At 41.0% G+C, this 27,362-nt stretch overlaps 1 protein-coding gene and 1 pseudogene across 4 annotated transcripts in view; one reads left to right on the top strand and one right to left on the bottom strand.

Moving 5' to 3' along the window:
• The window catches only part of TNPO3 (transportin 3), a 100,611-nt gene continuing 75,871 nt past the window's right edge, over positions 2,623-27,362 (top strand). For 2 of the 3 annotated variants that reach the window (XM_013990808.2, XM_021079117.1), the window contains exon 1: positions 2,623-3,327. In XM_013990808.2, coding sequence (XP_013846262.1) covers positions 3,208-3,327 — 120 coding nt within the window. In that variant the 5' untranslated portion in view covers positions 2,623-3,207. Of the gene's footprint in view, positions 3,328-15,800; positions 15,962-27,362 lie in introns of all 3 variants that reach the window. The other variant, XM_013990809.2, reaches the window with a different exon arrangement.
• LOC102159828 lies at positions 8,982-9,893 on the bottom strand (annotated as a pseudogene). Its single transcript, XR_002340470.1, has 2 exons — positions 9,883-9,893; positions 8,982-9,571 (listed from the first exon to the last, which is right to left on the bottom strand). The product of XR_002340470.1 is annotated as a 40S ribosomal protein S20 pseudogene (transcript).

Here is a 27,362-nt window from a genome sequence, read left to right on the forward strand (position 1 = left end):
TCGGTTAAGGATTCGGTGTTGCCATGAGCTGTGGTGTAGGTCGAAGACTCCACTCGGATCCCGAGTTGCTGTGGCTTGGTGTAGGCCAGTGCTACAGCTCTGATTAGACCCCTAGCCTGGGAATCTCCATATGCCGTGGGAGCGGCCCCAGAAAAGGCAAAAAGACAAAAAAAACCCCAACATCTCCCCCCCCCAAAAAAAACCCCAACAACAGTGACAACAGGAGTTCCTTTGTGGCTCAGTGGTGACAAACGCACCTAGAATCCATGACGTCACTGGTTGGATTCCTGGCCTCACTCAGTGGGTTAAGGATCTGGCATTGCAGTGAGCTGTGATGTAGGCCAGCAGCTATGGCTCCGATTAGACCCCCTAGCCTGGGAACTTCTTTTTTTTTTTTTTTTTTTTTTTTTTTTTTTTTTTTTTTTTTTTTTGTCTTTTTGCTATTTCTTTGGGCCGCTCCCGCGGCATATGGAGGTTCCCAGGCTAGGGGTCGAATCGGAGCTGTTGCCACCGGCCTACGCCAGAGCCACAGCAACGCGGGATCCGAGCCATGTCTGCAACCTACACCACAGCTCACGGCAACGCCGGATCGTTAACCCACTGAGCAGGGGCAGGGACCGAACCCGCAACCTCACGGTTCCTAGTCGGATTCGTTAACCACTGCGCCACGACGGGAACTCCCCAAGCCTGGGAACTTCTATACGCCACAAGGGTGGCCTTAAAAAACAAAAAACATTTGTGTACAAGCTGTGTGTACATATATGTTTTCATTTCTTTTGGGTATTAATGTAGGAGTGAAATTGTTGGGTCAAGTGGTAGCTTTTTTTCTTTTTGCGGAACTGCCAGACTGTCTTCCAAAGTGATTATACCATTTTACATTCCTATCATTAGTGAATATGTTATGATTTCTTTCTTTCTTTCTTTTTTTTTTTTGGCCCTGCCTGTAGCATGTGTTAGTTCCCAGGCCAGAGATTGAACATGCATCACAGCAGTGATCCAAGCCACTGCAGTGATGACACTGGATCCCTAACTTGCTGCGCCACCAGGGAACTCCAAGTTGATTTCTTTATGTAGTGCCAACACTCGTTATTATCTGACTTTTTTTTTTTCTTAAGGGCTGCACTTTCAGCATACAGGAGTTGAGTGGGAGCTGCAGTTGCCTGCCTACACCACAGCCACAGCAACTCAGGATCTGAGCTGCGTCTGAAACCTACACCACAGTTCTTGGCAACACTGGATCCTTAACCCACTGAGTGAGGCCAAGGCTCAAACCCACATCCTCATGGATACTAGTCGGGTTCATTACTGCTGAGCCACAAAGGGAACTCCTAAATTTTTATTTATTTTTTTGACTGGTGTGTATCAGCTTGATGTGGGGTTTCAGTTCCCAGACCAGGAATCTGGGCCGCAGCAGTGAAAGTGCTGAGTCCTAACCACTAGATCATCAGGGAACTCCCTTCACAGACCTTTTAAACTGTAGAGAGTTTATTACCTTCTTTGTAATTAGAATGTAAACTCCATGAGGGCATAGATCAAAGTGGTCTTAACTAAATCTTTTTTTTTAAGGAATGAAGTAGGTAACCAAAATATCAAGTATCTTTCCTTTTGTCAGAAATTGTATCAACAACACTGTTTTCATTGTGATGTTGGTAGTTAAAATACCTTGACAATAACAACTGAGCACAAACTAATTACACAGGATGATAGGAATTGTACAATTTAATTGGCTTTGGAGTAAAACTGATTTGGATTCAAATCTTAATTTCCATTTAAGAAATGTGTAACCGTGGGCAAATTAATTGCCTATTTCTTAAAATGGGGATTTGGTTGGAAAATTGTTAAAAGGATTAAATGAGACCTTATAACTAAAGAGCTTTGCACATTGTACGCATTCATCAAATGGTAGCAGGTATTTATTACCGCAAAGGAGAAATAGCAATGTTGGGAAACTTTCTCCATAGAACAGATTCCAAGATTTCTATTTTCTTTTGTAAACTGAGACTTGTTAGACCATTAATGTTTGATGCAGAAAGGCATAAACAAAAACAATTCATTGTGTTTCTGCAAATACTCTGGAGTTCAGAGTGTCCTGGGCAATAGAATGAAACACCCTTTTGGGTGTAAAAGTTTAGCGGAAAAGGGATTCTAAGCTTTTTAAAATTTGTCTTTTAGGGCCACACATCAGGCATCTGGAGATTCCCAGGCTAGGGGTCCAAATGGAGCTATGGCTGTTGGCGTCAGCCACAGCCACAGCCACGCTGGATCCGAGCAGCGTCTGCAACCTTCACCATAGCTTACGTCAACGATGGATCCTTAACCCACTGAGCGAGTTCAGGGATGGAACCCACAACCTCAAGGTTGGTAGTCGGATTCATTTCCGTTGCGCCACAATGGGAACTCCAGGGATTCCGGGTATTTTGGATTTATTTCAACGTGGTAGTCATTTCAGGTTTGTACAAATTATTTGATTACGTGTCTGTCTCCTCCATTAGAGTCAGCATACAAATCCTGTCTTAAATCGTCTTCTGATTTCCATTACAGTGGCCACGCCACAGATGGCTGAATTGACGTGAGGGTCAGAAAAAATTCTCTGGAGAGAGATGAAGTCGGAAGGTGAAGGAAGGACCTGGATCCACTGCCAAGGAGAGGAGAGCTGCATACGTATGGGAACCACAACAGTCCCAAAGCTACAGTCGGAGTCCAGAATCGCAGAAAACCACCTCGAACCGCTCCTTCTCGGCCCCAATGTAGCCACTTCCGGGAGGGGGCGGGGAGACAAGAGGAGGCGTGCCGGGAAAGAGGCCGTTTGAGCTACACCAGGCGGAAGTGTGCCAAAGGTATCCGGGCTGCAACTTCCGGTCCGGGTTAAGGCGGGTGAGGCACGCTGCGTGGTCAGTGTCGTGCGGGGACAGCTTTCCGAGGGCAAGTCTGCGGGTCGAGAGGCGTACACCGGCGTCTAGGCTTAAAAATTTTGAGTCTAGTGGGAGGAGCGGAAAAAAGACTAGGAACTTGAATACGATCTAACCTCTGTTTCCGAGGGGGCAACTTCCACGGGGAACCCCTCTGCCCTGGTAACGGCCAAAGAGGAGATGGCGCCAGTCAGGGAGCGGCAGTGGCCGACACTGTGAGGAAGCGCGAAGGCGGAGTAACCGGAGAAGCCTCGGGAGAAGCGCCAGAGCCCTCGCCGCCGCTACCACCGCTACCACCATGGAAGGGACAAAACCGACACTGCAGCTCGTGTACCAGGCAGTGCAGGCGCTCTACCACGACCCAGATCCCAGCGGAAAGGAGCGCGCCTCCTTTTGGCTTGGGGAGCTGCAGCGTTCGGTGAGGGGCCGAGAGAGGCCGTTCTGCGCCGCGGGGCAAGGGCGGGGTGGGACCGAGGCCGGAGCCGGAGCCCGAGCCCGAGCCGGAGCCTGGCGGTTGGCCTCGTGAGGTCCTCCTCGGGGAGGAGCTGCTGCCACGGGGTGGGGCGGCGAAGCTTCATCTACGCCGCTTTTCGGAAACTAGTCGCAGCTGGTCGGTCGCGAAGTGGCCCTTTCCCCACCCCGTAGAATCTGATTTGTAGGTCCTATGCTTCTTTCTCGTGGCTTTGATCTAGTCCTCTTAAGTTTTACCCTTGCTACTACTTGCTTCTTAAGCCTTGCTTTTCCGTTTGTTTGTCTTAAATCAAATCCAATCCCATCTTTCTCCGTCTTTCTCTTAAAGGATGCTTTATCTGTCTCTCCCATTTGTTACGTCCGGCAATTCCTTCCCAGGCGTAGCCTTACACCTCATTGATCCTTGCTGCTTTTCACTCTAGTTTGAGTACAATATTCTCGAAACTTCTCAGGTTTCCAGATCCTTGTACACGTGAGTTTTCCCCGCGTTTTGAAGTGCAACATAATGTTAAGGAAAAAGAAAACGTTAATTCTGGTTTCAGAAAATCTTTGCATTTCTACTTTTGCTGTATATTGGTTTTCCAACCTTATCTTTACCCTGATTTTTAGGTTCTTTATAAGATAGGGGTATCGTTGTCGCCTTGATTATTACAAATAATTGTGTAAGCATCCAGCTAGGGAGTTAATTGCAACCTTTTATACCTGTTGTATTTCTGCATTCTTTGAATCACGTGTATCATGCTTCCGCCTTTAATTTTCTTACTCTTGCTATGCCTTATTTCTGAGTGAGTATGTATGCCTGGTGATCTTGCTGACTGTACCCTTCTTATTTTTGCATTTTATGCGCCCAAGCATATTTTAAATTTCCCCCCTTCCATTTCTTCAACTCATAACTTAAAGATGCTCTGTCCTTTTAAATCAGCTCCTAAGCTGCAATTGCATACTAAAAATTTAAAAATTTGCAACTTTGACTTTGAAGATTAAACTTAAAAAAAAAAATCAGGAACCAAAGTCATGGATAACCTCATGGGAAGAGAAAGGGATAAAACTGACCATAGGCTACATAAGAAAAACATATCTGGTCTTATTTAGTGTTTAGGTAGTTATTATGATGTGGGGAACTACAAGTCCTTGATATTATAGTTTTCAAAGTAAAAGTAGGAGAAATGCTACACTAAAAGTCACCTCTTCCCTACTAAACTTCCTTATTGTGTGCATTTTAAATCAGTATTTGAGTGCTTACCCTGTACCAGCAACTGCTAGGTATTGAAATATGTAAATGAACTAGGACAAAAAAACTCTGCTTGCCGCATAGAATATTTGTGACGATTAAATAAGTTCATAACTACAAAGAGTTTAACAAAGTTCCTGGAACCTAGAACTCAAAATATGCTAGTAATTATTATTTAAATATTAGTCACTTTCCACTAGTCTCATATCCTTACCGCCTTACATCAGCGTCATTATCATCACTATTTACAGTCCAGTCCCAATAGGAACAGATGGCACACTTGAAATAGGATCATTTGAGGAGGGTTTATTTTATGAAGGTACTGCTTATAAAGATGCAGGTATAATGTGGTACCACAAAAGAGAATGTAGTAACCTGTGGCCAGACTGTTAATACCCCTCAGCCAGAAGGGGTAAGAGAGGGAATGGTTGCTTGGACTCTCAAGGGAAGTATGGAGTAGGCAGCCTTGAGAGGAGTAGTGGTTTTCAGTTGAAGGGACATAGCCACCATGAGGTGCTTGTGCAAGGAAGCTGGAGGAATAGATATCTATACTTCATTCTCCTAACTTCCTCCTGGGATTCCCCATTGAGCAAACCCAACCAAAAGCTAAAGGACTCAGGAATTTGTTGATTTGTTCCATAGAGATCAGCACACTGGGGCAGAAAAAAATGGTAGAGAAGAGTGAAAAAGTGGGCCTGAAATATATCTAGCACAGTCACACATCATCATTTTTATGCAGCTTCAACAGAGGGGTTGACAATTCAGCTAACACTTTGGCCTTTAATCCCTTTATTTCTTTTTCTCAGCCACTTGGTCACATAGCCACATCTTGGACTTTAAATTTTTTTTTTTTTGTCTTTTGTCTTTTTGTTGTTGTTGTTGTTGTTGTTGTTGTTGCTATTTCTTGGGCCGCTCCCGCAGCATATGGAGGTTCCCAGGCTAGGGGTCAAATCGGAGCTGTAGCCACCGGCCTACGCCAGAGCCACAGCAACGCGGGATCCGAGCCCGCGTCTGCAACCTACACCACAGCTCACGGCAACGCCGGATCCTTAACCCACTAAGGGAGGCCAGGGATGGAATCTATGTCCTCCTGGATGCTAGTCTGGTTCTTTAACCGCTGAGCCATGACGATAACTCCCCAGCTTGTCTCTTGGAGGCACCAGGTTCTATCCCTGGTCTGGCACAGTGGGTTGGGGATCTGCCATTACCTCGGCTGTGGCATAGGTCACAGATGCTGCTTGGATTCGACCCCTGGCCTGGGAACTTCCATGTGCCACATGTGTTGCCGAAAAAGCAAAAAAAGTTTATTATTTATTAATGTTAATAATAAAAGTTAATATTGTTAAAATTTTTAAGATTTAAACCAAACTTTTAAAACTTTTTTAAAAAGTTATAAAATGGAAAGTTTTATAAGGTCTAGGATGAAAGAAGAGCAGTTATATGTAGACTTTCTCCTATGAAGGATGAGAATTTAGGCTCCCTCTATTTCCTTACATGCCATCACTCTAACGTAGATATACCACATTTTTGGTTAAATTATTGCACATTGTAAACCATATGGCATATTTAATATGGTAATTTTTTTGTGCAGCTTTTTTTATGGTGGTAATCATTACCTTTTTCTTTTTTCACATTTGCTTCATTTTCTGTGTATCTACAATAATTCATCCTAAACTCTGTCAGTAGGTGTAAATATCCATAAGTATGTCCACACTGGTAATGTTTCCCTTTTTCAGTAGAAGGAAACCTCTCCCAAGAGCCTTCTGCCTGCTCCATTCTGGCCTGATTGTTCTCTAGTTCTGTTGAATAATTATTGTCTTGGGATCTCACTATCCTAGGGGATTCCCTTTCTTGTATTGGATGCACTGAATCCTGGAGCCCATGATCTTTTCTTGGATCACTCCCTCATTTGACAGATAATTAAGAGGGCACATTTCATTCCTTCTCTCTCATTGTCTTTCCCTTGGTCTTTTTTCTTGGACCACTTCTACCACAGCTCACGTCAACACTGGATCCTTAAACCACTGAGCGAGGCCAGGGGTCAAACCTGCGTCCTCATGGATGCTAGTCAGATTCTTTTTCACTGTGTAGACTTTATTTACTCTATTTTCAGTATGATACTCCCTTCCTTAGTCTGTTGTCTTGAGAGTCCAGAGTCTCTACTTCAGTAAACATTGAGTCTTCTGTGATGGTGGAGGTAGCCTGGCCACTCAGAGTCTGGAAGAGAATCTAGGAATCTTAACTGCTTATACAGATTTTTGAACCCATTCCTTTGTTTTCTGTCCTATCTGTGCATCTGTCTTCAGGTATACATCAGTACATTTTTTTTTTACCCCCGGCCATGCCCACAGCATATGAAGTTCCCAGGCCAGGGATTAAACCCAAGCCAAGTGACAACCAAATTCTAACTGCTAGGCCAGCACTGTCTAACTCTGTATCTCTGTATCTCTGTATGTCTTTTTTAGGGGGCGTGGGGTGCGATGCCCACCGCACATGGAAGTTCCAGGGCTAGGATTGAACCCACACCTTAGCACTGCTGCACCACAGGAGAACTCTGGAACTTCTAATTCTTGAGCCTTACTGGTATTTTCAAAGGAATTAGTTTGCCCCTTGGCTTCCCCCATTCTTATCCCTCCCTCCCTGCCCCTAGGCAAATTTCAGCCCTCCTAACCCTACTAAGACGGTTGACACCCTTAGCTCTCTAGTTTTCCTGTTTTTTTTGACAGAAGTCATGTTTCCATTCTCTTTGTCCTTGTGGGTTCCCCCACCCTTGAAAAAAATCTTTTTACTCTGATTTTGAAAGGGACTAAGGACAAACATGTTTCAGTCAGTTTAATAAGCATGTTAAATAGTAGTCTTAGTTCTTGAATTTCATCAAACTCTTATTCTGTTGACTGGCCTTTCTTCTTTGATAGTTCTTGTCTTTTTCCAGGGTTTATTATTCACTTTCTTCAATATACCACCAACCCTTCACATCTGATTTGGTAGAACCTGAGCTTGTTGTGTCCAACTGCTTCTCCTGTTAGATCTCTGGTGCTCTGCATGTTATTTTCTGAATTCTCAGGAACCTTGATCTTTTGGTTATCCTGTGTCTCACTTGTATCTTCAAACACCATCTTTACTGGGTCCTTCCCATCAGTGTTCACTCAGTGTAATATCTCCCATAGTAAGCAAATGGTTTTTTGTGGGGAGGGAATGTTACCTTTTTCTGGTTTTATAATTTTTTTAAAAAATTTTGTCTTACTTCTGTGCTTTTACTTTTACTTTTTCCCAATCTTCAAATGAAGAAACTAACCCATCTTAAAAGTCTAGCTTAAATTTTTTTTGTCTTTTTTGTCTTTCTTTTTTTTTTTTTTTTTGTCTTTTTGCTATTTCTTGGGCCGCTCCCGCGGCATATGGAGGTTCCCAGGCTAGGGGTTGAATCGGAGCTGTAGCCACCGGCCTACGCCAGAGCCACAGCAACGCAGGATCCGAGCCGCGTCTGCAACCTACACCACAGCTCACGGCAACGCCGGATCGTTAACCCACTGAGCAAGGGCAGGGGTCGAACCCACAACCTCATGGTTCCTAGTTGGATTCGTTAACCACTGCGCCATGATGGGAACTCCCTTTTTTGTCTTTCTAGGGCAGCACCCGAGGCATATGGAAGTGCCCAGGCCAGGGGTTGAATTGGAGCTGTAGCTGTCACCTACAGCTACACCACAGCCACAACAACACCAGATCCGAGCTGTGTCTGCAACCTACACCACAGCTCACAGCAACGCTGGATTCTTAACCCACCGAGTGAGGCCAAGTATCAAACCTGCATCCTCATGGATACTAGTCAGGTTCGTTTTCCACTGATCCACAATGGAAACTCCCTTAACAGATTCTCTTCTGCTGAGTCATTTCTGCCTCACCCTCAGCACCTAGAGCACTTTAATTGCATTTATCACTTTTTTACTTTTTTGAAAATTTGTCTTCTCCACTAGACTATAGGATCCTTTTAGTTTATATAATCTGATACCCAGAGTTCAAGGAATGAACCATAATTATTAAGAAATGATCAAGGTGCCAGACACACAGGTTCTTAAAAGTACTGAATGGATAGCTGCATGTAAACACCTCCAAAGGGGCAGTTGGATGACTCAGATTTGTCTTTATCTGTGAATTTCCTTTATTTTTGCTGCTTCTCTCTAACATATCCATGGGTGACTGAAAATAAGCAATACTATTCAGACTTATAAGTTTTTTTACTCTTTTTTTAAAAAACAATCTTTATGGGAGTTCCTGTTGTGGCTTGGTGGTAACGAACCTGGCTAGTATCCATTAGGATGTGGGTTTGATCCCGGCCTCACTTAGTGGGTTAAGGATCCTGTTTTGCTGTGAGCTTTTTTTTTTTTTTTAACAACTGAGTATCAATTTATTTAAAAGTTGGACTTAAACATCTGCAATGGTGACTTCAACCTCGACTCCTGGTTCAATGCTGATGGATGTGATCTGCTTAACAATCTCAGAAGGGCTGTGCAGGTCTATGAGTCGCTTGTGGCTCCTCATCTGAAAATGATCCCAAGTCTTGGAACCTTCACCACAAGGGGTTTTTCTCGTAGTTATTCTCAGAGTCTTGGTGGGCATCCGCTCCGGTCCCTTCACTTTGAGATTCTTCTCCTTCGCGCCTCTGATCAGGTCAGCACACACCTTCTCCAAAGACTTCACGTTGCGGCTGGTGAGGGTGATCCGAATCCGGTGAATCGCAACCTCCGGCTCCACGGGAGTCTTGCCGGAGAGCGAACAGCGGTGAGCCAGGAGTGGGAGCGAACGGCCCGAGGCTCCGCAGCAGCTCCGGCCGCATCTATCTTGTGTAGGTCGCAGACGTAGCTTGGATCTGGTGTTGCTGCAGCTGTGGCATAGGCCAGCAGCTGTAGCTCTAATTCGACCCCTAGCCTGGGAACTCCCATATGCTGCACATGCAGCCCTAAAAAAGCAAAAAAAAAGAAAAGAAAGAAAAAGAAATTATGTTTATATTGCTTTCATCTTATACTTTAAATGACTTGAGTACAGAAAAGGAGAGGAACTTTGACTCAATAAGGCTTTCTTCAGGTGATCACTAAGTGACATTTTTAACCAAGTCTTTTTTAGTGTATTAACAAAATATGCTAGTATAGTAGCATAGTGATTTAATTTTCAATTTGAAATTCGTAAGAAACAGAATTTGCCTGTTTCAAAACCACTTTGAAGAATATGTTTCGAAAAACTATGATACTTACTTCCCTCAACCTGCAGTTTACTAACCTTAGAGTCATTTTGTAGAGTTATTATGATCCTGTTTGGTATAAAGGTGTAATTTGGATGTGGTTCAGCCCATGAGTTAGCATCTTTTCTTTCTCTGATATTTATAGAAAAATACCCATTTTCTGAGGGATCTATATTCATTACTCTAAACTTCTTTCCACCAAAATTCTTAGAAACAACCTATAGTCATGGTTTTGTTTTATGTGCTAAGCAGATATCACTGATATCCTCAAAGTTTTTTAAAAAGAAAGAAAATTATTTTGAGATCTTAAAAGAAGCCTATTTTGCACTAAAAAGGACTATTCTGAATACTTAATAGTTTCCTTTGTCCTCCTCTAATAATTGAAATTAGTGGACCGTGTAGAAAGCAATGGATGGAAAGACCATCTCTTTATAAGGATAATAAATTATGCTACTCATTTGTTCTAAGTTTGTAATCTAGATTATAAGATGGAAGCTACTTTTTACAGAGACAATCCGTGGGTTAGAGGTTACCTCAAAAATTGTATAGTTCAATCTGTAAGCTGAAAAGGAATGGAGAAAAGAATAAAAAGCATAAATCAGCTGGAATCAAATCATGGACTAAGTTGGCATTGTGATGTTTGACTTATATCCTTGAGAATTTTCTTCTTCTAAATATATCAGGAAGGTCATGAGTCATGGAGCATCAGCTAGAAACTTCTTTCCTAGTAATTTTCCTCTTTGGCGTTTCTTGACTCTCTAGCTCTAAAACCTAGAGTCTTTGGTTTTCCTCTAGCAAGTGCATTCATTGATATAATTTACCTGAAAATCTGGACGTCTTTTCAATATTTCTGCTCTCATCTTCCAGTGAAGTGACCCTTAAAACATAACATGTTTTTGAAAGGCAAGCCTTCCAGAAAATAGAAAATGTTCCTATACAACTTATATGAATCAGTTCGGTGAACATGGGAATAATGTATGCTTTGCATTGCTAGATACTGGGAGTTTATGAGTAAATGATAGAAACCAAAGACCTTTCTACAGAATAGTTTTACACTCTGACTACATTGCTATTAGCCAGGTGGCTGTTGTGGTTATTTAAATCAATTAAAATTAAATAAAAGTTAAAATCAACTCATTTGCATTGCCACATTCCAAGTCTTGGACTGTGTGTGTGTGTGTAGACGTTTTGTGTCCTTGTATTGGAGCCTATGAATTAGAATTTGTGATGGTGGAGTTCCTGTTGTGGCTCAGTGGTTAATGAACCCAACTAGTATCCAAAAGGATGTGGGTTCAGTCCCTGGCCTCACTCAGTGGTTAAGGATCTGGCGTTGCCGTGAGCTATGATGTATGTTGCAGACATGGCTCAGATCCTGCGTTGCTATGGTGTAGGCCGGCAGCTGTAGCTCTGATTTGACCCCTAGCCAGGGAACTTCCATATGCCGTGGGTGAGGCCCTAAAAAAAAATTGTGATGGTATTTATGTTGACATGATATAATTGATTATCTGGTGGCGTTCATCTATATTTGGGTTCATTTATTTCTTGTCTTCCCAGGCCTTGGACCAGAGATAATGGTTTAAGTCATCAGGGCACTGCTACATTTTCTAACATAACATTTTAACCATTTTATAGGTGTACAGTTCAGTGGCTTTAAGTATGTTCACATTATTGTGCAACCATCGCCACCATCCATCTTCAGAATTTTTTTCATCTTGTAAAACTGAAACAATCTACCCATTAAACACAGTTAACTCCTCATTTCTCTCCCCTGGCAACCACCATTCTGCTTTTTTGTCTTCAAGAACTTAACTACTCTAGGTACCTCATCTAAGTAGAATCATACGATATTTGGTTTTGTTTTTTTTTTTTTTTTGGCTGCATCTGTGGCATATGTAAGTTCCCGGGCTAAGGATTGAATCTGAGTGACATCTGTGATCTATACCACAGCTAAAGCCTCACTGGATCCCACCACAGTGGGAACTCCTACAATATTTGCCTTTTTGTGACTGGGTTGTTTCACTTAGCATAATGTCCTCAAGATTCATCCATGTTGTAGCATGTTTCAGTTTCCTCCCTTTCTAAGACTGAATAATGAACGCATGTGTACAAATAATCTGTTTTTAGTTCTTTTGAGTGTATATCTAGAAGGGGAATTTCTGAATCATATGGTAATTCAGTGGGGTTTTTTTCTCTTTTTTTTGAGGAAATGGCATACCATTTCCTAGATTTTATAAAATTTTTTTTTTTGGTCTTTTTTTTTTGTTGTTGTTGTTATTGTTTTTGTTGTTGTTGTTGCTATTTCTTGGGCCGCTCCCGCAGCATATGGAGGTTCCCAGGCTAGGGGTTGAATCGGAGCTGTAGCCACCGGCCTACGCCAGAGCCACAGCAACGCAGGATCCGAGCCGCGTCTGCAACCTACACCACAGCTCACGGCAACGCCGGATCGTTAACCCACTGAGCAAGGGCAGGGACCGAACCCGCAACCTCATGGTTCCTAGTTGGATTCGTTAACCGCTGCGCCACGACAGGAACTCCCTAGATTTTATAAAATTTTAAGCTCTGTTGAACTTAAAAACAATTTAGTTCTTAGGAAGTTGAGTTTGCTCAACTGTATTTCCCTCGCTTATACCCTGGTACTAAAATATTACCAGAGAGTGTTTTACTGACATGGAGGTGAAGTTCCAGAGAGAAGCTTTATTTCTCTCTCTTTTTTTCCCTGTCTCTTTAGGTCTGCACTCACGGCATATGGAGGTCCCCAGGCTAGAGGTCCAATCAGAGCTATAGCCACTGGCCTATACCACAGCCACAGCAACACCAGATCTGAGCTGTGTCTGCGATCTACAGCACAGCTCCTGGCAACACCAGATCCTCAACCCACTGAGAGAGGCCAGAGATTGAACCTGCATCCTCAGGAATACTAGCCAGACTCCTTTCTGCTGAGCCATGATAGGAACTCCTCTCTGTTTTTTTATTTGACCGTGTCTGTGGCATGTGGACTTTCTTAGGCCAGGGGTCGAATTCTCACCATAGCAGTGACAGTGCTGGATCCTTAACCACTGGGCCACCAGGGAACTCCCTCTCTTTATTGGAAGTTCGCAATAGGGCTAGTAGGGATAATTTTGTAGTGTTTGCATGCAGAGCCCCTTGAAAGTACTGATTTAGTTTTCCTCCTGGTTAGAATTTCCAAAATGAAAATATTATGAAACTTGTATTTTTTTTTTTTTTGGTAAGAAATTTTCTGTTAACAGAATTTCGTGTTTTTACATAAGTATTCAGAGTTTTCTAACACTGTATTGCACTTTTTACAACATAAGCTAGACAGCTCATATTTCTATGATCGAAAAACTTAAATTTTCAGCATGATGTTAATGTATGTTTAATGTATCTAATAATATTCTCATTCTTCAGGTTTATATGAGCTGTTATAAAACTTGCTCAGCTAGGCAAGAATAGAGACCAGTGATTAAAGGAAATCCATTTTCTATATTTTTTTGTTTTCAGGAAGCTGTCACATGGACTACCTCACATTTGTTTCATATGAAATGGCTTGGCGTTTTCTACTTTAAAGCAGGGCTGCCTAGTATAATTAGTAAGGCCCACAATGAGCTGATTATCAAGGAATGCATGCTTTAGTCACTCTTCCCAGGTTGATTTTATGGATCCACATTTATTTATCTTTTTTCAGGGCCATTCTTGATGTTAATGTTCACATACATAGGTGACTGAGGGTTTTAAATTTGGATAGGGATTCTTTACACTTGTGAAACAACTTTGGCAAAATTTCTCATTATGCACATATTTTGTGTACTACATAATACACCAATAGCCACAGATTAGAGCCAAAGTTTATTTGACAGAGAGGTCAGTGTGGCACAGGATTGTTTGAAAAACACTTGCCCCAGAAACACTGGGATTTCATCAGAAACTGAGGAGACCACAGGGTACAGTGCTCTTGTCATTTGGTCCTACTGATTTTTTCATTGAGATCAAGGTAGAGTAATGTATATGGGCATTACAGTCTTCAAAAATTGTTTTGAAGAGTGTTTTGAGTGTTTTTGAATAGCTCAGGATGTTTTAAAGAATTATTTTTAGCTAGGAATCTCTTCCCTCCCATACGGGAAATAATGTTTCCCTTTTAATTATTTGTCTTTTCAATTACTATGGGAATGGCTGTGAAAATGTAAGTTGGCTGACCTTATCTCTATAAGTGAGCTTTTTTGCTTCTAGAAAAGTTATTTATGCATACATAGGTATTCTGTGGTTTTAGGAGCCTGCTAGGGGCTTTATGATTATTTTTGACTTATACTCTGTTATACTCTGCATTTGGAGGTGGAAGTTGTTTACTCATCCTTGTTGTGGTGAAGGTATTAGCTAAGTTTCATTTCATCATAGTTGCTGTATTTCAGGCCATCTTGCAAAACAAGTTATTTTGAAAAATAACATTTTTAGGTAGTGATGGTCATCTTTTGAGATCTATAGCTTATGTTTTTCCTAATATCCCTTCAAGCCATTTTCTCTCCCTGCTGTCTTAGAAAACCATCAGAATGTAACTTGTGACAAATCTAGCAATTTGTCTTAAATCTGTAAAATTTTCATAAAGGATTAGATACAAAAACTTAAGATAACGGATTGACTTAAAAAATTACTTTCTGGAGTTCCCGTCGTGGCGCAGTGGTTAATGAATCCGACTAGGAACCATGAGGTTGCGGGTTCGATCCCTGCCCTTGCTCAGTGGGCTAACGATCCGGCGTTGCCGTGAGCTGTGGTGTAGGTTGCAGACGCGGCTCGGATCCCGAGTTGCTGTGGCTCTGGCGTAGGCGGGAGGCTACAGCTCCAGTTCGACCCCTAGCCTGGGAACCTCCATATGCCGCGGGAGCGGGCCAAGAAATAGCAAAAAGACCAAAAAAAAAAAAAAAATTACTTTCTGTTTCAGGCTAATAAGACTTGTTTGCTCTTTACCTGTCTCATGAAAATGATTTGTTCTTGACTTGGGAAATTCTGATTTTCTAGCTCCATACCACATTGTTAGAGGGCATGTGTCTAAAATGTTGCATTATCTGATTGACAGGTGTTTTTTTTTTTTTTTACTCTGTGCCCTTAGTCTCCCCTTTCTTCTAGTAAATATATTATAAATCTTTATTTAATAAATGTATTATTCACTAATTGAAATGCTTTTAGAAAGTACACCAACCTGACAGATATATTCTTTTTTTTTTTTTGTCTTTTCTAGGGCCGCTCCCACGGCATATGGGGGTTCCCAGGCCAGGGGTCTAATCGGAGCTGTAGCTGCCAGCCTACGCCACAGCCACAGCAACGCAGGATCTGAGCCGCATCTGCAACCTACACCACAGCTCACAGCAATGCCAGATCCTTAACTCACTGAGCAAGGCCAGGGATTGAACCCGCAACCTCATGGTTCCTAGTCGGATTCGTTAACCACTGAGCCACGGCAGGAACTCCCTGACAGATATATTCTACTTTTCAAATCTCATTGAGATATTTATATTTTCAGAACCTCATTTGCTGTTTGCCAGAGCTCTTTTGTTTTCAGTTAAGTATTTTAAGTGATTCTGCCTAATTTGAGGAATTTTTATCTAGGATTAACTGAATCCTTAGGCCAGTATCTGAATTTGTACTTGCATTGTTAAGGGCCTTCTTAGTGATTTCAGTTGGTTTCAGCAGTTTTAGAACCATTAGTGTAGAAGTGAATCTTGAAGCGGTAGTGCACCATTAAAGAAGAAAAGGGCAGGGAGTTTTAGGATCTGCTGTGAAGTATAATGAAAGACTTAGAGCATGTTAATGAAAGGATTGCTTGACCATAGCCTGCTTCATATTCATCACATAGGCATGGGAATATCTTTCGAAAAGAGTGATATAAAGGCCTGTTCTGCAACTGCTTTGTGAAATGGAAGATTGGAATTAGTTGCTTAAATGGAAAAATGTTCTCTTGTTGCAGCCTCTTTGAAATGTGCTGCTAGTGGGAGCTGCAGCTTCCTCCTGCTGACTCTGAGCCCCAGGCTTCGGTTGAGATGGTCCTTTCAGAAATGTGGAGCTTAGTCCAAGCCTGGATTTCAGTGGGTAGCACCTGGCATCTCTGGCTAGAAAGTCCTATGAAGTGTAAGTGCTTTATTCTCTCCTTGTAAAGAATCCCTTTTCCTTTCTTCTTTCTGGAGCTTAGCAGAAGGGAAGAACAGTGAGCAATGTACTGTACTATCTTGGGTATCAGGATTTGGTTGCATTTTCTTAGTGATCAAAACAGGATTACTTATTTTTTAGATACCAACAACTCTTAAACCCTCCTGGAGTTCGATAAAGAGACAAACTATGACCCCTTAGTATATAGCACTGGCAATATTATTCTGGTTAATTGTTTACTGACAGTTTTTTTGTTTGTTTGTTTGTCTTTTTTTAGGGCCATGCCCGTGGCATATGGAGGTTTCCAGGCTAGGGTTCCCATCAGAGCAGTAGCCGCTGGCCTACGCCACAGCCACAGCAATGCTAGATCCGAGTCTTAGGCCTACACCACAGCTCATGGCAACACCAGATCCTTAACCCACTGAGTGAGGCTATGGATTGAACCTCAAACCTCAAGGTTCCTAGTCGGATTTGTTTCCATTGCGCCATGACGGGAACTCCACCGACAGTTTTTTTGTTTGTTTTGTTTGTTTTTTGCTTTTTAGGGCTGAACCTGTGCCATATGGAAGTTCCCAGTCGTGGGGGTTGAATTGGAGCTGCAGCTGCCAGCCTACAGCCACAGCCACAGCCACAGCCAAGAGGGATCCGAGCTGTGTCTGCGACCTACACCGCAGCTCATAGCAATGCTGGATCCTTAACCCAATGAGCAGGGCCAGGGATTGAACCTGAGTCCTCACAGATACTAGTTGGGTTTGTTACTGCTGAGCCACAATGGGAATTCCTGAGAGTTTACTTAGTGGCTTGTGATACTCAAGTTTGCCAGGTTTCTTTAGAGGCATTCTTGTATTTTGTTCTTATTCCAGAAGACAGATATTTGACCAGTGGGTGAGGCAGCATCCGAGATAAGTAAGGACGCTTGAAATGAGAGGGCAGCTCTTTCACTGTGATTCTACTTGACGCATTTACACAAGGAGCAATGTGGGAATTTTTTAAAAGACCGATTCCTTATAGAATTGTCCTAGGAAATATATATAGCTGTCGTCTATATTTTAGTTTAGTTAAAAGATTAAAAAATTGTAATAATCATTAGAAGATGCAAATTTTATATTTCATTTAGTTGCCTGGGATTAACTGTTGTTCTGTTTTTTCTATTTCAGAAATAATGGTAATATTTTAAAGTAAGCTCATTCCAGAAAAGACTCACATTTTGAGCAGATTTTAAGGGTCCCTTCACTGAAATTTTTCTGAGATTCTTAAAGCTTCAGATTTTGGCTAGGAAAATATTGAGCTTCTTCTCACCCCTAAAACAAAATACATACTTAAAATAAAACCAAGCCTCCATGGGGTAAGGCAAACAAAGTTTTATAAATCAGGCTCTGAAGACTATCTCATCATTCAGGGCCATTGTTTTCTTTATCTGTACATAACTGATTTGTTGGTTTTCTGTTGCCCTTTCTCTCTAAACATTGTGGATTCTGTTCTTATAGCTGATTCCCAATGCAGTAAGTATCTCAGTTACATAGTAAAAGAATGGGCTTCAGGAGTTCCCGTCATGGCACAGTGGTTAACGAATCCGACTAGGAACCATGAGGTTGCGGGTTCGATCCCTGCCCTTGCTCAGTGGGTTAAGGATCCGGCTTTGCCGTGAGCTGTGGTGTAGGTTGCAGACATGGCTCGGATCCCGTGTTGTTGTGGCTCTGGTGTAGGCCGGCGGCTGCAGCTCCGATTAGACTCCTAGCCTAGGACCTCCATATGCCACGGGAGAGGCCCAAGAAATAGCAAAAAAAACCTAAAAAAAACAAACAAAAAAAAGAATGGGCTTCATGTTTGGGAAAATAGGCAGGTATTATAGACTTATGAGATGTTGATATCTTGTCATTTCGCTTCATATTTAATAATTTAATGTCTTTGTTTAGATGCCTCTATGGCCAGGGGATTTTGAGAGATACAGAGATAATTAAGGTTTTTTTTTTTTTTTTTAACTTTTGAATCTATTAGAAAAGATGAACAAAAGCCCAAGTAATTACAATATAAAATTCAACACTTGAACTGTTAACAGTCAAGGGTACTAGTGGGGTGAAAGGATTCTTTCTCCAGTATTTTCTCTTTGTCTCTGCTGGCTTTCAGGAATTTGATAATGTTCAGCTGTTTGTTTGTTTGTTTGTTTGTGGGATGTAGGACAGGAATGTTCTCTGTTGCCTTTGATCTGTGCTTCCTTTAGTGGTAGGAGACCTCTATGGTGGTATTGCTATAGTATCATGGGCCCAAGATGGTTTTATGCACTATCCTGTGGGGGTAGAGGTTTTTCTCTTTTACTGCAATAGCAGTGGGTCTTAATCTGCACTTTGGGTGTGATATGATTTGCTGCCCCTCCCCCACCAGTTAAGGCTTTTGTTCAGTTGGGGAGAAGGGTCCAGTCAGAGGTTTTGTGTCCTTTCTGCAATTGTGGCTACTCCTGTCCTCTGGGACTGAATCACTAAAGAGGTTTTCTCTGGTCTCCTTCTCTCCCTTGTTCTGAGTATTTGGTGGAGGTCTGTGGATAAGAGCCTGTAGGTAGTTGTGAATTTCTCTTGTGTCCATGAATCCTAAGGGTTTTATATGTTCATACTAGCCTACCTTCAGCCTTTATCAATTTAAGAATTTTAATTGAATTTTTATTACCTGGTTGTCTGGTGCCCCACATCTCTCTCTATTCTGCCAGAGATGAGCCAATGCTTGCCTTCTGTCTCCTTGGAGAGGTCTGTGTAAAGTAGATTTCAGTTTACTTGGTTATCCTGGGACCGTAGCTTTCTGATGCAATTAAGAAAAGTTTGTAGTTTTTTACTTTTGTTTATCAACTCGAAAGTTCTTTAGAACTCTCTACATCTTAGGTAGATGTGGTACTTCTCTTAGGTATATAGATTCATTTTTTTAAATTTATTTTATTTTTTTTGTCTTTTTGTCTTTTCTAGGGCTGCATCCGAGGCACATGGAGGTTCCCAGGCAGGGGTCCAATCGGAGCTGTAGCTGCCAGCCTGCACCACAGCCACAGTAACACGGGATCTGAGCTGCGTCTGCAACCTACACCACAGCTCACAGCAACGCCAGATCCTTAACCCACTGAGCAAGGCCAGGGATTGAACCCACAACTTCATGGTTCCTAGTCGGATTCGTTTCTGCTGCGCCACGGCGAGAACTCCCCAAGATTCATTTATTTTTAAACCCCACAAGATAATGCTTTATATAGTCAGTGTTCAGAGATTTACTCACATACTTGACCTTTCCATTACTCTTCCATTCCTTCCTGATTTCCATGTTTCCATCCAGAACTATTTTCCTTCTGCTTAAAGAACACTCTGGTATTTTCTAATTTGCTCTGTTGGTAATGAACTCATTTTTTTTTTCCTCTTGGTCTCAAAATGTCCTAATTTTGTTGCATGTTGGAAGTTTTTCTTTTTTTTTCTTTTTTTCTTTTTAGAGTTGCACCTGTGGCTTACGGAAGTTCTCAGGCTAGGGATCGAATCAGAGCCACAGCTGCCAGCCTATGGCACAGCTACAGCAACTGGGGATCCGAGTCTGCGACCTACGCCACAGCTCATAGCAATGCCAGATCCCTGACCCACTGAGGGAGTCCAGGGGTCGAACCTACATCCTCAGGGATGCTAGTTGGATTTGTTTGTGCTACACCAAAACAGGAACTGGAAGGATTTTTTTTTGCTGGGTATAAAGTAAGCAATCGGAAGTTATTTTCTTTCAGTACTTTGAAGATAATCGATTCCCATTAATCGATTCCCATTTTTTATTTTAACAAGTCGGTTATCAGTCTGATGTTCCTTTAAAGGTAATACATCTTTTTTCCTCTGTCCTTTAAGGTTTTCTTTTTTGTTTTTAATAGGCCTTTAACAGGGTTATTATGATGTGCCTGGGTCTGATTTTTCTGTCTTTAGGGTTTACAGAGCTTCTTAAACTGTGGCTTGGTATCTTGAACCAGTTTGGAAATTTCTCAGCCATTATCTTTAAATAGTACCCCATTTTTTTTCCTTTCAGTAATGTTTGTTAGACTTTTTCACTGTATCCCGCATGTCACTTGAATTCTTCCAATTCTTTACCTTCTGTTCTTTCTGACTTTGTGCCGGAGTTCTAATTTTTCTATTGACCTGTTTTTTTTTTTTTTTTTTCTTCTTCTTCTTCTTCTCTTTTTGTCCTTTTTAGGGCTGCACCCGCAGCATATAGAGGTTCCTAGGCTAGGGGTCTAATTGGAGCTGTTGCTGCTGGCCTATTCCAGAGCCACACCAATGCTAGATCCGAGCTGCATCTGTGACCTACACCACAGCTCATGGCAATGCCGGATCCAGCTCATAGCAGAGCCGGGGATCGAACCCGCAACCTCATGGTTCCTAGTTGGATTTGTTTCTGCTGCGCCATGACGGGAACTCCTCTATTGACCTATTTTTTAGCATAGTAATCTTTTCTTCAGTTTTCTGTTTTGCTATTTATCCCTTCCACTTGGGTCTTATTTCAGTTAGTGTATTTTCAGTTCTAGAATTTCTTTTTCGTTCTTTTTTCAGATTCCGTTTCTTAATAAAAATTCCAATCTGTCTTCTAATTCCTTGAATGTTAATCAGCTGTTTAATTTTCCAAACTGTTTATTTTGAAAAATTCAGAACTTTAAAGAATTGTATAGTGAACTCTCATGATAGGCCTTTCTCCTCAATTTGACTGTCCCCATTTGCCGTCTTTCTGTCTCTTTGTCCTCACTGTTTTCTGAGAACCTTTTGGAAGTAAATTGCCAACTTAGAATGTTGTACTCCTAAACATTTTGATGTATATAGTTTTGTAAGACCAAAGACATTCTACTAAACTAAAACCATCGTCACATTAAAGAAAGTTAATATTAATATACAATATTATTTAATACACAGTCCATATTCACATCTCCCATTTGCTTCAGTTATAGATTTCTAGCTTTTTTTTAATGGCATGTGGAAATTCCCAGGGCAGTGATTGAACCCAAGTCACAGCAGTGACAATGCTGAATCCTTAACCACTAGGCCACCAGGGAACTACTAGATTTCTAGCTTTTTAAAAATTTTATTTTCTCTAATTCAAGGTCTAGTCAAGGAGTTCCTGTTGTGGTGCGTCAGAAATGAATCTGACTAGGAATATGAGGTTGTGGGTTCGATCCCTGTCCTCACTCAGTGGGTTAGGGATCCAGCGTTGCTGTGAGCTGTGGTGTAGGTGGTAGATGGCAGCTCAGATCGGGTGTTGCTATGGCTGTGGCGTAGACCAGCATCTGTAGCTCTGATTAGATCCCTAGCCTGGGAACCTCCACATGCCACAGGTGTGGCCCTAAAAAGCAAAAAAAAAACCGCAAAAAAACCAGTCAAGGATAATATTAGTTATGTCTCTTAAATCTCCTGGAGTATTTTTTTTTTTCTTTTATGATAGAGACGTTGAAAAACAAATCCAGGCCCATTTTGTCTTTGTTTTTAATATGACCCACTTACTGATTGTGTTCAACTTGAGTAGTTCTTGGAAGAACAATACATGGATGAAAAATTGTTTCCAGTGAATCACATCAAGAGTCACGTAAAATCTGTCTATTATTGGTGATGTTAAATTTTATTGTTTTGGTTGAGACATCACAGTTATTTTTAGTCCTCATCGGATAATTCTGTTATCTGGCTAGGTTATTTCCTCTCTCTGCTTCTTTCTTCCTTCCTTCCTTTCTTTCTTTCCTCCTCTCCCCCTCCTCCCCTTCCTTCCCCTCTCCTCCTCTCTCCTCCTTTTCTTTCACTTTTTAAGGCTGCACCTGTAGCATATGGAGGTTAGGGGTCAAATCGGAGCTACAGGTGCCAGCCTACACCACAGCCACAGCAACATGGGATCTGAGAGTGTCTGTGACCTACACCACAGCTCACAGCAACACTTGGATCCTTAACCCGCTGAGTGAGGCCAGGGATTGAACCTGCAACCTCATGGTTCCTAGTCGGATTCATTCCGCTGCACCACAACAGGAACTCCTAGATAGGTTATTTTCTATTGTCTGTCTCCCTTGTTTTTGCTTTCATTTGATAAATACTGGAATATTGTTTATGAGAAGTTGAAGAGATAATAAATGATGTTTTTCTCCTGAGGTAATTTCTTTTGTTTCTGGCAGGTCTTTATGATAGGACCAGATCCCTTGCATGTATGTATTTTTTGTGTGTGTGGTAAAATATATGTGACCTCAAATTTACCATTCTAACCATTTTAAAATATACAATTCAGTTACATGAAACACATTCACATTGCTTCACAGTCCATCTCCAGAATTTTTTTTTGTCTTTTACAAGTAAAACTCTGTATCCATTAAATGGTAAAGCTCCCTATCAACTCCTGGCTACCAAAATTCTTTGTCTATGAATTTAACTACTGCACGTATCTCGTGTAAGTGGAGTCGTACAACATTTGTCCTTTTGTGTCAGGCTTATTTTGTTTTACTAAGCATCTTGTCCTTAGGGTTCATCCATGTTGTGGCATATAGTTGTGTTTCCTTACTTTTTGAGGCTAAATAATAGTCCACTGTATGTATATACCACATTTTATTTATCTATTCTTCTGTCAGTGAACATTTGAGTTGTTTTCAACTTTTGGCTATTGTGAAATGTGCTGCTATGAACATTTGTGTATAAATAATTGTTTGAGTCCTTGCCTTCGATTGTTTCGGTGGAGCAGTCAAAGTGGAATTGCCAAAAAGTGGAATTGCTGGATAAGATGGTAATTTTATTTTTCATTTTTTGAGGAACTGCCATACTGTTTTCCACATTGGCTGCATTGTTTTACATTCCCACCAGCAACACACATTAGAATTTCTCTACATCCTCACCAACACTTTTTATTTTCTGTTTTCTTGATAGTAGCTCTCCTGATGAATGTGAGGTGGTCTGATTATAGTTTTACATTTCCTGAATGTTTAGTGATGTTGACTATCTTTGCATGTTCTTCTTGATCATTTGTATACTTTGACAAATGTCCAAGTTTTTTTTCCCTATTTATTCATTTTGGCGTGGCATATGGAAGTTCTCAGGCTAGGGGTTGAATCAGGGTTGCAGCTGAGGCCTGTGCCACAGCCATGTCAACACCGGATCTGAGCTGCATCTGAGAGCTACACCTCAGCTTGCAGCAATGCTGAATCCTTAAATCGCTGAGCAAGGCCAGGGATCAAACCTGCATCCTCACAGAGACAATGTCGGGTCCTTAACCTGCTGAGCCACAAGGGAACTCCCTTTTGCCTGTTGTTAAATTAGGTAATTTGGGTTTGTTGCATTGTAGGAGTTCTTTATATATTCTGAATATTAACTCCTTATCAGATATGCCATTCACAAATATTTTTTTCCCATTCTACGGGCTGCCTTCTCATACTGATTGTATCTTTTAATGATGATAGCAGTTTAAAATTTTGATATAGTTCAGTTTATCTGTTTTATTTTTGTTGCTTGTGCTTTTGATCCAAGAAATCATTGCCAAATTTAATGTCCATGAAGCTTTTGTCTTATGTTTTTTTCTAAGAGTTTTATAGTTTAGGCCTAAGATTTAGGTTTTGATTCATTTTGAGTTAATTTTTGTGTAAGATAAGTGTTCTGTTCTTATTGAAAATAATTTGACCAGAAATGCATGGATTCATTTTTGGGATCTGAGTGGTTCCAGTGGTCTTGTGTCTATGTTTATACCAATACTGAACCTTTCTTTGGGGTGGGGAGGGGAATCTCAGTTTTATTTATTCATTGTTGCATCACTTGCACTTAGAACTGTGCTTAGAATATGGTAGGTACTCAGTACATGGCATATACCACATTTTCTTTATCCATTCATTTATTGATAGGCATTTAATTTGCTTCTATCTCTTGGCTCATAATGCTGCGGGGAACATAGGTGTGCAAATATCTTTTCAAGATCCTGTTGTTAATTCTTTTGGATGTATATCCATAAGTGGAGTTGTTGGATCATATGGTAATTCTGTTTTTAATTTATTTTGGCCATGCCCATGGCATGCTGAAATACCTGGGCTAGGGATCCAACCCTGCAAAGCAGTGACAACACTGAATCCTTAACCCACTGCGTCACCAGGGAACTCCTATTCTTAATTTTATAAATTACTATTTTCCATACTGTTATCCATCATATCTGCACTATTTTATTTTATCATCAGCAATGCACAAGGGTTCCAGTATCTCCACATTCCCCACCAACACTTATTTCTGGTTTTCTTAAAAATTTTTAAATTTGGAAGTTCCTGTCGTGGTGCAGCGGAAATAGTCTGACTAGGAGCCATGAGGTTTCGGGTTTGATTCTTGGCCTTACTCAGTGGGTTAAGGATCTGCTGTTGCTGTGAGTTGTGGTGTAGGCCAGCAGCTATAGCTCTGATTAGACCCCTAGCCTGGGAACCTCCATATGCCATGGGCGAGGCCCTAAAAAGACAAAAGACAAAAAAAGCAAAAAAAAAAAGAAACATCTCCTGCCTTCCTTTAAAAAAAAATAATAATAAGGCATAGTTGTTTTACAATGCTGTTAACAATTTCTTCTGTATGTATCTTTTTCTAATTACAATTTTTTATTTTCTGGGTTTTTTTTTTTTTTTTTTTTTTTTTTGCTTTGTAGGGCCATATCCTAGGCATATGGAATTTCCCTGCTAGGGGTCAAATCAGAGCTACAGCTGCCAGCCTACACCACAGCAACCCTGGATCCAAGCCATGTCTGTGACCAACAAACACCACAGCTCACAGCAACGCCCGATCCCCGACCCACTGAGCGAGGCCCGGATGGAACCCATATTCAGGGATACTAGTCGGGTTCATTCCTCTTGCACCACAATGGAAACTCCATTTCTTTCTTTCTTTTTTTTTTTTTTTTTTTTTTTTGTCTTTTTGCTGTTTCTTTGGGCCACTTCTGCGGCATATGGAGATTTCCAGGCTAGGGGTCCATTAGGAGCTGTAGCCGCTGGCCTACGCCAGAGCCACAGCAACGCGGGATCCGAGCCGCGTCTGCAACCTACACCACAGCTCACGGCAACGCCGGATCGTTAACCCACTGAGCAGGGGCAGGGATCGAACCCGCAACCTCATGGTTCCTAGTCGGATTTGTTAACCGCTGCGCCACGATGGGAACTCCGGAAACTCCATTTCTGGGTTTTTTTGATAGTGGTTGTCTTAACAGGTGTGAAGTGATACCTAATGGCGGTTTTGATTTACATTTCCCTGATAACTAAGTCATGTTGAACACTTTTTCATGCTTGTTGGACATTTTTATACTGCCTTTAGAGAAGTGTCTTTCTTCAAGCCATTCGCCCAGTTTCAAATTTGATTATTTGTTTTTTTTTTATGTTGAGTTACAGAAATTTTGTTGTTGAGTTGGATTTTAACTCCTCGTGGGATGCATGATTTGCAAATATTTTCTCCCATTCCTTAGATTGCTTTCTCATTCTTTTGGCTTGTTTCCTTTGTTGTGCAGAATTTTAAATTAAAAAAAAATTTTTTGGGAGTTCCCGTCGTGGCTCAAGTGGTTAACGAACCTGACTAGGAAAACATGAGGTTTCGGGTTTGATTCCCTGACCTCGCTCGGTGGGTTAAGGATCTGGCGTTGCTGTGAGCTGTGGTGTAGGCCTGCAGCCACAGCTTTGATCCACCCCCTAGCCTGGGAACTTCCATACGCCATGGGTGTGGCCCTAGAAAAAGACCAAAAAATTTTTTTACTTTATTTTTTTTTTGGCTAACAAATGGCTGCATTTGTGGCTTATGGAAGTTCCCAGGCTGGGGGTCGAATTGGAGCTGTTGCCACCAGCCTACACCACAGTTCATGGCAATGCCAGGTCCCCGACACTGAGCAAGGCCAGGGATCCAACTAGGTTCCTCATGGATACTAGTCGGGTTTGTTTCTGCTGTGCCACAACAAAAACTACCAGAAGTTTTAAATTTTGATGTAATCCTATTTGTCTTATATTTGCTTTTGTTTCTTGTAGTTTTAATGTCATATCCATGAACTAATCATCAAATCCAATATCATGAAGTTTTTCATCCCTATGTTTTCTTCTTAGAGTTGCAGTTTCAGGTCTTAACATTTGTAAGTCTTTAGTCCATTGTGAGTTAATTTTTGTATATGGTGTAGAATAAGAGTCCATGTCTTTCTTTTGCGTATGGATATCCTTTTTCCCAACAGTATTTGTTGAAGAGACTCCCTTCCCCATCTTGTATTTTTCTCATCCTTGCTGAAGATCATTTGACTATATTTGTGAGGGTTTATTTCTAGGTACTCTATTGTTCTATTGCTCTGTATATCTGTCTTTATGCCAATACCGTACTATTTTGATTGCTCTGGTTTTGTAATAAATTTTGAAATCAGCGAATATGAGACCTCCAGTTTTGTTCTTTTCCAAGATTATTTTGTCTATTTGGGGTCCCTTGAGATTCCATTTGGATTTTTTTGATTGATTTTTCTGTTTCTGGGGGAAAAAAAAAGTCTTTAGGATTTTGATAGGGATTGCATTGAATCTGTAGAGCACTTTGGAGAGAGTACTAACAACAGCAGTAAGTTTTCTAATCCTTGAATCCAGAATATCTTTTCATTTATTAGTATCTTTTCATTTCTTTCAACAGTGTTTTATAGTTTTCAGTGTATAAGTCTTTTTGCCTCCTTGCTTTATTTGAAGCTGTCATATATACAGTTGTTAATTTCCTTTTCAAATTGTTTGTTGTTAGTATATAAAAACACTGATTTTGGTGTGTTGACTTTGTATTTTGCAACTTCACTGAATTCATTTATTTGTTCTAGTAGGCTTGAGGGGAAATCTTTAGGGTTTTCTATGTATAAAATCATGTCATGTGAGCAGTCATCATTTTACCTCTTCCTGACCATTTGGGATACTTTTTATTTTTCTTTCTTGCCTGGTTGCTCTGGCTAGAACTTCTAGTAATGTGCTGAATAGAAGCGGCAAAAGTGGGCATCTTTTTCTTTTTCCTGATCTTAGAGTTTTGAAAAGCTTTCGATCTTTGAACATTTAATATCATGTCCATTGTGGGTTTTTCATATGCAGTCAGAAATGTTCAGACAGTTTCCTTCTTAACCTAGTTTGTTGAGTGTCTTTATCATGAAAAGGTGTTAAATTTTGTCAAATGCTTTTTCTGCATCAGTTGAGATATTTATGTGTTTTTTTTCCCTCCCTTCATCCTGTTAATATGATGTATTACATTGTTTAATTGTTGTATGTTGAACCACCCTTGCATTCCATGAATAAATCCCACTTGGTCATTGTGCATAATCTTTTAATATACTGTTGAATTCAGTTGGCTATTATTTTGGGGAGGAAGGGTTTTTTGCATCAGTATTCCTATGGGATATTTGTCTGTAGGCTTTTTTTCCTCCCCTTCTT

This window comes from Sus scrofa, chromosome 18 (genome assembly GCF_000003025.6).
Source record: "Sus scrofa isolate TJ Tabasco breed Duroc chromosome 18, Sscrofa11.1, whole genome shotgun sequence".
In the NCBI taxonomy this organism is placed as follows: Eukaryota; Metazoa; Chordata; class Mammalia; order Artiodactyla; family Suidae; genus Sus; species Sus scrofa.